Source organism: Vanessa cardui, chromosome 8, assembly GCF_905220365.1.
Source record: "Vanessa cardui chromosome 8, ilVanCard2.1, whole genome shotgun sequence".
Lineage (NCBI taxonomy): Eukaryota > Metazoa > Arthropoda > Insecta > Lepidoptera > Nymphalidae > Vanessa > Vanessa cardui.
The window spans coordinates 7,658,998-7,672,569 of NC_061130.1; the positions used below are offsets into that span (position 1 = coordinate 7,658,998).

The 13,572-nt window shown below is 34.6% G+C and overlaps 1 protein-coding gene across 1 annotated transcript; it reads right to left on the reverse strand.

Annotated features, from left to right (window-relative positions):
- Window positions 1-104: 104 nt before the first annotated feature.
- On the reverse strand, window positions 105-3,640 carry LOC124532131 (kelch domain-containing protein 3). The gene is made up of 6 exons (XM_047106843.1): window positions 3,462-3,640; window positions 3,086-3,329; window positions 2,541-3,006; window positions 2,273-2,468; window positions 1,695-1,877; window positions 105-1,499 (listed from the first exon to the last, which is right to left on the reverse strand). The coding sequence occupies exons 2-6, from the start codon at window positions 3,326-3,328 to the stop codon at window positions 1,436-1,438; spliced, it is 1,152 nt and encodes a 383-aa protein (XP_046962799.1). The 5' UTR covers window position 3,329; window positions 3,462-3,640; the 3' UTR covers window positions 105-1,435.
- Window positions 3,641-13,572: the final 9,932 nt, after the last annotated feature.

The window sequence follows — 13,572 nt, forward strand, 5'->3', positions numbered from 1 at the left end:
ATAATAGTTAACTATTCATCTTACATCCATTGCTGTGATAAACTATTATACAGCAATGGATGTAAACCAAATAGTTGATGAATAGTAATTTAAAATTCCATCAAACCAATTTTTACATTTATTTTATTATTCTCGTTTACAACAATTAAAGTTTTGGTAATAACAAAATTACTCCAAATTGCATCTGTATTGCTTACAAGTTACAAATTTATCTAGGTACTTAGTCCTACATATCACATTGTAAACAATTTTATAACTAATAGCTCACCATAGGGTTCCATATACGAAACTTAGAACGAAAATAAATAAATAATCTTAGTAGTAAATGATATAGTTACGGTATTAAAATCGATAAAAATAATATTTAAATAAGCTGCATAAACGTCTGTATCGTATATAAAAACATGTGATAAATACCTTACGTTTTTTTGATCATTTTTTTGTTTAAAGTTACTTTATATCACACATGAATTATATAAGGATCCTCAAAGTGTAATTGTCGAAAGATATCTAATACAAATTTACAACAGAACATAATACAGAGAATTCGTAGGTACTTCTTTTATAGAAACTAATCATCGTAATCGATTCACAATCTGTGAAGATAACATGGGAAGTACTCACAGAAACAAAACAAGCAGAAAGTAAAGATATTGTATTAAATTGAAAAAAATAATTACCTACGTTTTTTTTATTTCAAAGAAAAAAATAAGGCAACCTCGATTTATAACTAAAACAATATTTGTACTAACAAATTTTATTCCATGAAATGTGGAGATCAAAACATTGCATTTAATTAAATCATTGCAAAAAACCGGATAAATATAATCTACGAAAGGTCAGGCCGCGCCGTCACTCAGAACGCATAAGTTAACTTCGGATTTTTGCATTGATCCCAAAATAGCTATGACAAAAGTAAAAAACTTCTTTAGATAAAAACAAAGTTTCTTGGGATTATATAAATTTATTGGTAATTTTTATGTGGGAGGAATATAAGCTTTAAGTTTGAAGATTTATATTTAAATACTGTTTAACTAAATCCTGAATATGTAAATTGCAAATATACATTATATATGCTAAATCTTGCTTCTAATGAATCAATATTCTATCAATCATTCTATCATCAAGGTAGTTGAAAAACAGATCTCTCGATTATTTTATCTTGTTAGATAGGTAATCTGCCATTATATTATTAAAAAACTTAATTTCAATTTTATTGACATGTTCGTTAATATATTAAAAATTTTGGGTTAACATGCAATATCACTTGCAATTTAAAAATCTTTAATTCCAAAAGGTTTATAAAAATGTTTGGTATTGCACTATCACCAAGTCATTATCTGACAAGGTTCATAGAAAACTCTTGATACAACCATCAATAATATCATGTTACACATGCACTCTACTATTATAAGTAATGCTGTCTATTCTCAAGTTAACCGGCTTGATTAATGGGCCTGCTGATCCTGTTTGGCAATGTCATTGTTTTTATATCAATTCTGAAAACAAAAATATATTTAATACAGTAAATTAATAAGTTTGTACAAAATCTTAAGTGCCATGTTTATTTAGAAAATTACTGACTTTACTGTAGTACAATATCTACAGGAAAGTATGAAATGTTAGCACTATATGTAAAATTAAGATAGTTTCAGAATTATATTATATTTCTTTTATATGATATAATTGCTTACATAATATCTCGTGGGAGTGACGATTGATCCAAATTCTTTTCTAAGACACAGAGAATACTCAGTGTTTTCAATGTTGGTGCATAATCTAATACATGGAGATCACTATTGTCTATCAGTCTCTCATGATTGTCTTCAGCATCATCCACTGGTCTGTTATTATTGTTATTGTTATGGGAACAAGGACTAAAACAACAGAAAAATTAACAAACAATATTCATACATTCTTGAATATGACACAGAAATTTGATGAAACTACCATTTTACAATTTTTAGTGATTTTCATCAATTTTCTTTATTTATTTGACAACAGCAACAGGTATTACAATAAAAATAAATAAACAATAAACCAAAAATCATCATAAATAATTTGGTAATTCCTTACTTTCATATAGGTGTTCTAAAATTACTTGAAAATTAAAATTTAAGCTGACATTGTCAAAACAATAATTATAAAAAGTTAATTCATAAAATAATGTTGTTGATTAAACAATATACTTTTATGTGTACTGTTGTTTAAATAACATATACACATTCTTATTAAGAGGTTATTGTCTTCATTAAAAAAACAATCAACTAACCTTGTTCCTCCAAATAAATAAACTTTGTCCTTAAAAATAAGACAAGCTTGTCGTCTTCTTTTGCAAGGCCCTACACCTCCCACATTAAGGTATTCCCAATAATTCCCTTTTATGGAATATCGATAAAGATCATTGAAGTGAGTCTTCGTTTTAGCATTCAATCCACCAAAAATGTACATAAAATCTTTATATAGCCCTGAAAAAGATGTAAAAAAGAAAATAGTTATCTGGATATTTGACTAAAACAAAAACAGTGTAGTAAACTTACAAGCTGAATGGCTACGCCTTGCTTCAGGCCAGGATCCACTAGCATTTACATTTACCCAAGTTTCAGACACTGTATCTAAATAATAAACTTGTGGACAGTATATTTCCTCTTCAGAGTTATATGGACTGTTCAAATCACCTCTGCCTCCAAAGATGTACATTCTATCATTATATGCCACTGCTGTGTGAAAATCTCTGTGAGAAGGAGGTGTGCCTTGAGTATTTATAAACCTCCATTGCATAGTATCTAAATCTAAACAGTGAACATCCTGTGAATACTGATCAGTTAGATATTCAAAACCTCCAAAGATATACATCTTATTTCTGATTACACAAGCTGAATGTCCATCTTTTGCATAAGGCAGCATTCCAGTCACTGAAGGTGTACTCCATTCTAATTTTTTTGTGTCAAAACAAGATAAAGTTTCACAAGCTACAGCATTGTTTCTTCCACCCCACATATATACCTGTTAATAAAGATAATCACCAGATCAATATCCATTGAATATTCTGAACATAATTCTTAATAAATTTAAGTTTTGATACCTTGTGTCCATATGCAACTGCGGTATGACCATACCTTTGGAAAGGAACAACTTCATTTTTTTTGTAGTTGATGGCTGCCCATCTTAATGTTGTTGTGTCTAAAATGTGGACTGGAATGGGTTCCCAATCTTTGTACTCTTCAGTTGAACAATAACCACCAAAGGAAAATATTTTGTCTCCGATACACACCGCTGCGTGATTAACTCGTCTTGGTCCACCTTCAATGTGCACTGTCCACCTCATACTGTCAATGAAAAGTTGAAATGTTTATTTAATGTTTAATATAAATGGTATTTAATATGTACCTTATTATGTTATTGTTTAATAGGTATTGGTTAACGTCTTACTATAAATCGATATAAATAAGTAAATTTACCTTCCTGTTACAACTTGAACCGAGGCCGTTTGAAGAATAAATTATGTTATGATTGTTGTTTATATTATTGAGTAAAATTTAAACTAGCTGTAGGTATGTAATTATTTTTACGAAAATTAAATGTCGCACTTTTTTTTTTCGTTGCTACTTCTGATTGTCAATTCTCTGATCTGTCATTCTGTCAAAAAAGCAGTAGTTAGGTTGCCAGCAATCATAATATCAAAATGTTTTTGTTATCATAAACATATTTTAACTACCGAAAAGTTTACTTATTAAAATTATAACCGAATTTTTACGAATTATGCTGATTAAAATCTGCTGAACTACTTGCCTATTTCAACTACAACGAAGTAGGTTAATACGTATTGACTTTAAAATAAATAGATATTTTTAATTTAAAACCCTGAGTATAACTAACTATTCATATATTACCCAATACGTTAAGGGAATAATGAAGTGCGACTTTATGTGACAAGGCCTAGTAGGTGTCCTAAGCATTCTGATATATGACATAATTTAAAATATTGAAAGGCGGAGTTAACTGTGTAAGGAAAAACTTAATACAAATTGTCTATCCATATCTAATGTCGGCTACGAACAGCACCATCCCGTCTCTTCCCGCGGGTGTCGAAAAGGCGACTAAGGGATTTTATACCAGAGGATGGGCAGCAGCCTCTATCTGTGTACTGTAACATCTTACTGCGATCGCCAACCCGCATGCCAAGTGCGGTGATTATGGCAAAAGCCCTTAATGGTTGTTGCACCAAAGTATCGGCCCCTACTCCCCGGTGGCCCCGCTATTCCTAGTTACGGTAGCGGCCATGGTAACGGCGGGACAGGGGTGTTAAGAGGTGCTCCGACAGAGATCCGGCTAGCACAACCGAAGACGGCTCGCCCTGGAAACATATAACACACTGCGGACTGACGAGAAGATCGTTGAACTGGAGAAAGTATTAAGCAAGTTGCATTGGGTATTATAGGATTATTTGAAGTACGAAGAGAGGGAGAAGACTCGATAATTCTCAAATCCGGTAACTTGTTTTATTTCAGGGAACGCGACCATCTGTCCCAAAGCGGTATCGGGTTTATTGTCCACAATCCCTCGTGAACAACGTGTTCAAGATTGAGAGTGTCTCGACAAAGGTCGAGCTGCGAGTGGGGCAATTTGGAGTAGGATGTCGGAATCACCGGGCCACCTGCTTGCCGGCTTCATGGAGAAGGATAGGAAGGATAAGGAGTATAACTAAAAATGAAATTGACTTCATCATGTCGACGAGGAAGCAGATATTCAATGATGTTTCTGTGATCAACGCCGTCAAAACTGGAAGTCATCACCGGATGGTAAGAGGCACATTGAATCTTAATATCAAGCTCGAGAGGTCCCGACTGATGAATTTAACGCTCCATCCTGCAAGCGGAACAAGGGCTCTAAGGTGTTCGCTAGAGATCTGTCTATCGGGCAAAGCCAGCTGACAAAACTGAAGACCGAAGATGGCAGGTTTGTATCGTCCAGGCCTGAACTTTTGAGGGAGGTTGAGAAGTTCTACGGACAGTTATAAACGTCGACAAAATCTGACACAAATCTGGAAGATGACCCCAGAGTCAGATTAATCCGACACTATAGTGGAGATATCCTGGACGTCAGTCTGTGAGAGATTAGTATGGCTCTCAAACAGCAAGAATAACAAGGCGACGGGTGATGATGGAATTACGGCTCAGCTGCTGAAGGCAGGTGGAAAGTCGGTTTTAAAAGCCCTTCAGAAACTTTTAATTCCTTCATACTTGAGGGCAAAACGCCACAAGCGTGGAGCAGAAGTATACTGGTGCTTTTATTCAAAAAGGGCGATAAAACCCTACTGAAGAATTACAGACCCATCTCACTTCTGAGCCACGTTTATAAGCTGTTTTCGAGAGTCATTGCGAATCGTCTCCCGAGCAAGTCCGTTTCCGTAAAGGCTTTAGCACCATATACCACCTACATACGCTGCGGCAGGTTATATAGAAGACCGAAAAGTAGAACATGCCATTATGCTTAGCGTTTGTGGACTATGAGAAAGCTTTCGATTCGATCGAGACTTGGTCTGTGCTACAGTCTCACCACGCCACTATGTTAGTACAACTACAGGACCAGAACTCGAAACCTATCCAGCTGCAGCGAGGAGTGAGACAGGGAGACGTTATTTCTCCGAAACTGTTCACCGCTGCTTTGGAAGATGTTTTCAAGATTCTGGACTGGAAAGGCTCTGGCATCAAGATTAACGGTGAGTACATCACTCACCTTCGGTTTGCTGACGATGGTTTCAGCCATGACTACTAAGTCACGAAGATATGGAAGACTTAGTCGCAATGTTCGATGACCTCGGTAAAAGCTCTGAACGAGTGGGTCTTAAAATGAACATGGATAAGACAAAGATATAAAAATCGATGAATCTACACTCGAAGTTGTCGATGACTACATATACCTGGGACAAACGATCTAATTAGGTAAGTCCAACTGCGAAAAAGAGGTCAACCGTCGAATCCAACACGGCTGTGCAGCGTTCGGATAGCTACGAAAAATCTTCTCGTCTTATATACCGCAGTGTCTCAAGACAAAAGTCTTTGACCAGTGTGTGTTGCCAGTAATGACCTACGGCTCTGAAACGTGGTACTTTACAATGGGCCTCATAAGAAGGCTCAAGGTCAACCAAAGGGCAATGAAAAGGGCTACGTTTGGAGTTTCTCTGCGAGATCGAATTAGCAATGAAGAACCGACGGCCGATGGAGCCAACGTGGTCTCGAGTGGCGACCACGGAAAGGAAGACGTAGCGTGGGTAGGCAATTCTTATTGTAAATTACAACGATTGTTATAAATACACCGTTTTTCTAGCACTAATTAATCGCAGAGGAAAATATTTACTCTACTCATTTTTACACGGCTTATTGCTGCAGTGGTCAATGCTCGACACTCTATCAGAATAAGCGAGCATCTATAACGTACTATTGGTCACACTACTGCAACATAAAGGAGTCAACCTATCTTTACTCTTCGAGATTAGACAGCACTTTTTGCAGATCGCTCGTTAGTTTGTCGACCCGGAGGTCTTAGTGCTGTAAGTGGTCTTAAAACCTGCGTAACGCACAAATAATAAATAACTGCCTGGATCGACGTGGACGTTGAAGGAACGACAAACGTGTACGTTCGTGGTGCTTCTTGGAAGTTTATTTGCTTTTGTGAAACACAGCACCCTACGTATTGTTGAATTATTTGAAGGCACATAATGTTGTCTTAAATTTTCGCGATTATTACACATTTAAATAAAACTAGTTATAACGGATTTTAATCGCGTATATTAATTATTTTGGACATCCCGACGTTTCGAGCACTTTACAGCGTTCGTGGTCACGGGTAGACTAAGGCGCAGCCAGATCATAGAGACAATGATACTTATGTAAAGGTTTTTGAGTTTTCTTGATGTTCTCCTCCATATCAGAGTCAGTATCGCTTAGTAGGTATACGATGCTACCAGAGTTTGAAAGATTGACGCATAAGGTTATATATGCTACTACGGTTTGTGTGGTAACCATGCAGTATAGATAATCGTTCTAGTATAAGGACAATAATTGCTTCTTTTTTTATGTCGTGGGGGGCAAACGAGCAGGAGGCTCACCTGATGAAAGTGATCACCATCTGGACATCTACATCACCAGGAGGCTTGCAGTTGACATGCCCGCCTTTAAGGAAGGTGTACGCTCTTTTTTTGAAGGTTCTCTAATCGCGAAAGCCGAAAGGCTTAAGCTGATTCCACAGAGTAGTTGTGCGAGGTAAAAAATGATTTAAAAATCGCGCTGTTTTGGATTTTCGGACATCAAGGTTGTGGGGGTGGAATTTCGAATTTTGAAGAGATGTCCGAACGTGAAATTCAGCAGTCGGGATTAATCCGAACAATTCCTCGGAACATTCTCCGTGAAAAATTCGATAGAAGATGCAGAATGATCTAACGTCTACGCAAAGCCAAGGGATCAAGCAGCTCCTAAAGGGCTTGATCGTCGATAATTCGAGCCGCTTTCCATTAAATAATAATAATAAAGCCCATTTATTTCCAACAACCTTAAATACATAACATTTTTTTTCTTATAACTAAATAACTACTATTACTCTGTTATTGGAACCCCACGCTGGGTAAAGGCCTCCTCCAGCTTACACCATAATTTTCTATTCTTTGCTTTTACTCTCCAATTTGTTCCGGCTACTAGAATTATTTCGTCGAGCCATCTGTTCCTTGGATGACCTCTTTTTCTTTTTCCCTCAGGTCCTTTCCATGTTGTGGTTTCTAAAGTCCATCTGTTGTCTGTGTATCTGGTTACATGCCCAGCCCATCTCCATTTTTGTGTGCGAGCATGATGAAGTACGTCTATTAAGTCGGTTTTTGCTCTTATGTCTTTGCTTCTTATCTTTTGGATTTTTCTTATTTTCAATATACTTCTTTCCATCGCTTTCTGACAATTTACTAGTTTTGTTTTTATTTTTGTGTTATACGTCCATGTTTGGCAGCCGTAAGTGAGAGTCGGTAGAATACATGTATCCATTACAGTCTTCTTCAAGTGAAGGGGGAAAGTGCCTTTTAGAATTTCCTTTAGACTCCAGTATCTTTTCCACCCAATGTTCACTCGCCGTTCTATTTCTTGTTCCTCATTATTATTACTGAATGACACTTGTTTGCCGAGGTATATGTAGTTGTTCACGTATTGTAATGGTTTTCCATACAAGTCTATGTTGCTAGTTTCGCTGTTTGTCATTAGCTTAGTTTTATTTTGGTTCATTATGAGCCCAACTTTTTCGCTTTCTTCTCTTAGTGTCTTTATCATTTCGTCTAGTTTGTCGCCGGTTTCGGCGAAAATGACAATGTCGTCAGCGAATCTTAAGTGAGTTAGCCTCATCCCATTTACTCGAATTCCTTTTGATTGCCAGTGCAACTTCTCAAAAATAAGATGCAGTACCGCTATAAAAAGTTTTGGTGAAAGAGGATCTCCTTGTCTTACTCCCCGACAGATTGGTATATGTGTTCCTCTTTGTTCTAGTTTTACCCTGCTGGTACTACCTTTGTAGATATTCTTTAATACCGTAATGTAGTTTCTTGGATTTTACAGTGATTTAAAGCTTCCCATATAGACTTAGGAGAGATCGTATCAAAAGCTTTAGCGTAGTCGATAAAACCTATATATAATGGTTTGTTGAACTCTTTGTATTTTTCTATAACTTGTTGAATTACGTGTATGCCGCTTTCCATTGGATACGGTCAAATGGAAGAAGCTGGTACTGGAGAGCACCCGCCCAGAGATTTTGTATTTTGTGAGATTTGTGCCTTGTATAGTTTTAGGCGATGGGCCTACGTGAAATACTGTCTTGCCTTGCTGAGCATACCGAGCTTTTTTTATGCCAATTTGGTTTTGCCTTCCAATTGACCGCGGAACTGAACGAGGTTCGAAACATCGACGCCGAATATTCCGAAACTAGCTGTGGCGGCTATCGGAATGTTCTCAAATAGAGGAGATACGATAAATGGTGATTTGTTAGCGATTAACGTGCAAACTTGTGTCTTATTGGGGTTGAAGTGGACTAGGTTTAGTCTCCCCCATTCCGAGACTTTGTTTAATGTAGTCTTGATATCAGACACAAGTTTGTTCCGGTTCTCTTCAACGTTTTCCATAGAAATATTAGCCCGGCCGGTGTATGAGGTGTCCATGGTACTATCATCTACATATCATTGAATGATACTGATTTGCAACAAATCATTGATATCCAGAAATTCTCAAATAAGAGACGTGGATTCATGCTTTTCCAAATGAACAAAATACCTAAAACAGGAACCCTGTCTGTCTGATTTGCAATCTTGATCTCAAACGCAGATTTTGTATTTTTATTAACAGACAATACATACAATTTAGTACAATTATACTATATTTACTTGCATGAAACTTATTTTGAAGCTATAATATTGTAGCTGTGAAGTATAGATAGAAGGTAAGTAGGTATATTACACAATAAGCCTGTTCTTTTTTCATCAGTAAAAGAGCAATAGGCGTGATCTTTCAACGCCAGGCGGTGTTAGGGCGCGAATCATTTGTTATTATTTCTATCACGCGCCGAGTTTCCAAACAAATTGTATTGTAACTGACAAAATGAGCGATTGTTGTTCGATTTTATACAAATGTTTCCGAATACTATCTCAGAGATAAAAAAAGGTTTTCATTTATGTGTTACACATATTATAAATCAAATATTATAGAATCAATGCGTGTTACAAACACCGACGGTGTTTTTATACAAATTTATTAAACTAGTCTCCAGCGGCTTCGGTCGTATTTGAGGTGTTGTTAGGTGCTAGGAATAAAAATAGCTGTGCCCGCGACTTTGCGCACGTTTGATTTGAACAAAAATGTTATTTCTGTAACATAAGTTATTCCTTACATCAGATATCTGCTTGTCGCATCAAAATCGATCCGGCCGTTCTAGAGATTAGACGGAACAAACAGACAGACAAAAATTATAAAAAAATTTATTGTGGTATACGCATCGTGTATATGCATTGAGTAAAAATATGCAATGGACAATATTACAAATGGACTCTCCAATTTTATTATATGTTTAGATATAGATAAGTGATATGGAAAATTATCAAATGTTAACCAAACAATCTTCATACAGATTATTATGTTACATTTTTTATGTGAAGATTGGAAAAAGCTTTCAAACCTTTATTTTTTTTAAAGAATATAAAATTGATAGCTATTATACAATATTTGGTCCAACTTTAAGCAAAATATTAAAACTTAGTTAAACTTAGATAGTTACGATTATTGTACGATGTTTAGATTTTTTTAAAAATATTATTAGGTACTGCTTAATTTTACAACAAAATAGTAGTATTTTTTATTTTTATCGATAATCATTATTTTTGTAGTCCGTGATATTATTGACCTGTGCTAGTATTGTGCAAAAAAAGTTATATTTATAAAAATAAATTTAGGTATATTATTTTCAAGTTACTTTAGCAAAAACCTACTGCAAGATGTGTAATAGTGATTTATTAGTATTTTCATATCTCAATATACGTGTAACATGAAATTATCTCGTACATTGTAAATGTAGAAAGGGAGGCCATCCAGCAGAAAGTATTTTTCTTCCCCCATGCCTACCCGAGGCGGTGACATGTCCTGACGTATAGAAAGCGCATTGCCGATGACGGCCGATCTATAAATCATATTTGGGATCGGCAATCGTCCGTCCTCCCGTCTGCCTCGTGATTTTCCTCGTTTTTTGTCTGACTTCGAAACCGAGCATCTGTGATAGGGACAATATCACATTTGATGCAAATACATACATAGTGACAAAAACTACACTCAAAAATGTTATTTTTGCATAAGAGTAAAGAAACAGTTTTTTTATTAAGTTTCTTAATGACAAATATAATCATCATCATCATCTTAAAGCTAATTATAAATATTTTCTGAAACGATTCCTTTTACTCATAAGAACATATTCAGATTTGAACTCTATCTTGAATTCAATATGTATTCAGTAGGTATCGTGAATAATAATAAGTAATAACAATGTACAGTAGAAATATTTACATGTAAAAAATAAAATTGAACAAACATTCGTTATGACGATGTTTATATTCCATAGGTATTTTTTGTATAACTAACGAATTATTCAAATATGTAAAAGTGGTGGAAAAGTGGCTATTTGGATACGTTTCACGCACCATCCGTTAGCCTGTCCAATGGCAACATTTATCATCGGAATCCTATAAAAAGTAAACCGGAACTAATCCCGCGCCCTAGCGCGTTCCCCTAATCTGCATACGGTAAAGAAGATAATTTCACGCTTTTGTCGTATTGCTATAATATCTTTGTAGATTTTTTTTCTAATATATTTAAATAATACAAAATAAATAACCTTTCTTTAAAATATTTCATTGATAGGAAGTTATATATTTCTTGTTCATGTAATTATAAGTCTCAATTATTTGTATAAGTAGGTATTGCAATATTTCATATAATTTTACTAGCAAAAGGTTATCAACTAGATTTTCAGTAATTTCCATTTTTCCTTATCACATCAAATTTTGGAATCCAAATATAATTTTAACCGAGTTTAAATAAATAATAAAATTAAAATGTAGACAGATTATATTTTTTAACCGAGGACGCTTAATATTAACACTGAAACATCCAATGCAAACACAATCAATTACATAATAGGTAGTTGTAATATTACTATTGTGTTGTTTTACAAAATAAATATTTGGCGAGTTACATTTAATCATATCATTATTATCCACGTATTGTAAAAGGCTACATAAGTTATATACACGTTTTAAGAAGTTTTTATACATTCTTAACTTTGATTTTATTTAAAAAGTTAAAAATAGAGCTATAAATTATACAGAAACCTTATAAATACTTGTGTTCCGATTCTATACGATAAGCTACGATGTCAGAGCACATAAAAGAGCGCAATGTGTCTAGTCGACGCCTCGGTCGACGTTATTGATACACGGAAAAGATTTCTCTTTGATAGTTGCGGTTGGTTCGTTTTGACGCCTTCGCTCTCTGATATAGTGTTTTCCTATAAACATATCGATATTTCTTACGTATGTATCAATCTATAGATATTAGGCACAAATTGACTTTTATCAAAAATATATCAACATATTTATTTTCAATGTATATGTGTAGAAATAATTGTTTAAAGAAGAAACTTGACAAGTACAACTATTAATTAATTCTCAGCGACTGAATGGCATGCTTGTTGTAACAGTAAATGTCAACATTTAGGTACAATGGCTAGATTACCTGGTTATCAGGTAAATGCCAGAAAATGAGGTGGACGCCTAAATGAGAGCGATTATCTCAGTATACTTGCATAACAAACATTAATTTATTAAAGGTCGGTTAATAAGTAATAAGTAGTTATCGAATATCGAATATCGATACACGTTATCGATATACGCGGTAAGCTCTATTACTCGGATAAGGCGTAAAGTTCCCCACTCAGCGTCACATTTATTGATGGACTTTAGAAGTTTTCAATATTATGACTGCCTATTTTACATGTGATACGGATAGTTTTATTACGATTTCGCATTTGCCGCCTGGTGCGTCGAGTTTTAACCCCTGGTGAAAATACAAGGGGTGATAGGCATTTGACCTGTGTGAGTGCAATGACAGAAATATTCTTCGATTGTTTATTTTTAAATAAGTACGTATATTTGGAAAAAAAAACAAAACTGATTGTAATATAAAGTCTTACTAAGATTGTTTTGTATGTTATGTATAATGGCAAGTGTCATTAACACTATAAATCTTGCTACCACTCAATAATTTAGTATTGTTTTTATATTATTAATGTAAACATTTTATGTTGTAGTGTAAATATTTAGTATTATTTAAAAAATTGAACTGTATTTTATATCATGTCGTGTGTACTTATGTGCGTGAAGCTTTATTTTTCTATTGAAGCCGTATGTCATTTTTATGTGGCCACTTTTCGGCGATTTATTCCTTTCTATTGTCGCAAAGGTGCTTTAGGGATAAGGGCTTTAATATACGATTATAGGTGACACTCACTATTGTGCTTGACCTACTCTGAAAGTTATCGTTATCATCGCCAATGTTAGAGTACTTGATATATTTTATTACGTTTATTTCTGCATAAATACATAAAAAAAAATTATTTAAAAGAAAATTTTGTTATTAAAAAAAAAGTCTTTCTCAATGCTATGACTTTTGCAGGTTCTGGATGGATTGCGTCCATTCACCAAATATTTGTTTGATAAACTATGTATATACTGCTGTGTTTTGATTTCATTTGTAATATAGTATAAGAACGAGCTCAAGAGACCTAACGGATGATATACGAAATAATGTAACCAACATTATATTACGAAATGTTATAAAACTTACTCATATGGAGACACAAATATTTCATAGCCAAAAATTTTTTCAAATCCTTGTCTCCAACTCAAAATCTTAAGTAATACTTATATATAACATATACATTGTATCTTTGTGCTTCGATAAAGTGATATAATTATTGTTCTGATTACTATACTATACATACTAT

What these genes read in the sequence shown, in the direction of transcription:
- LOC124532131 (XM_047106843.1), bottom strand. Translation starts at nt 3,328, where the DNA reads ATGAGGTGGACAGTGCACATTGAAGGTGGACCAAGACGAGTTAATCAC. An exon ending in TATTTATTTGGAGGAACAAG is followed by an intron (nt 1,878 to 2,272) that starts GTTAGTTGATTG and finishes CTGTTGTTTTAG; the next exon opens with TCCTTGTTCCCATAACAATA. An exon ending in TCACTCCCACGAGATATTAT is followed by an intron (nt 1,500 to 1,694) that starts GTAAGCAATTAT and finishes TTTTGTTTTCAG; the next exon opens with AATTGATATAAAAACAATGA.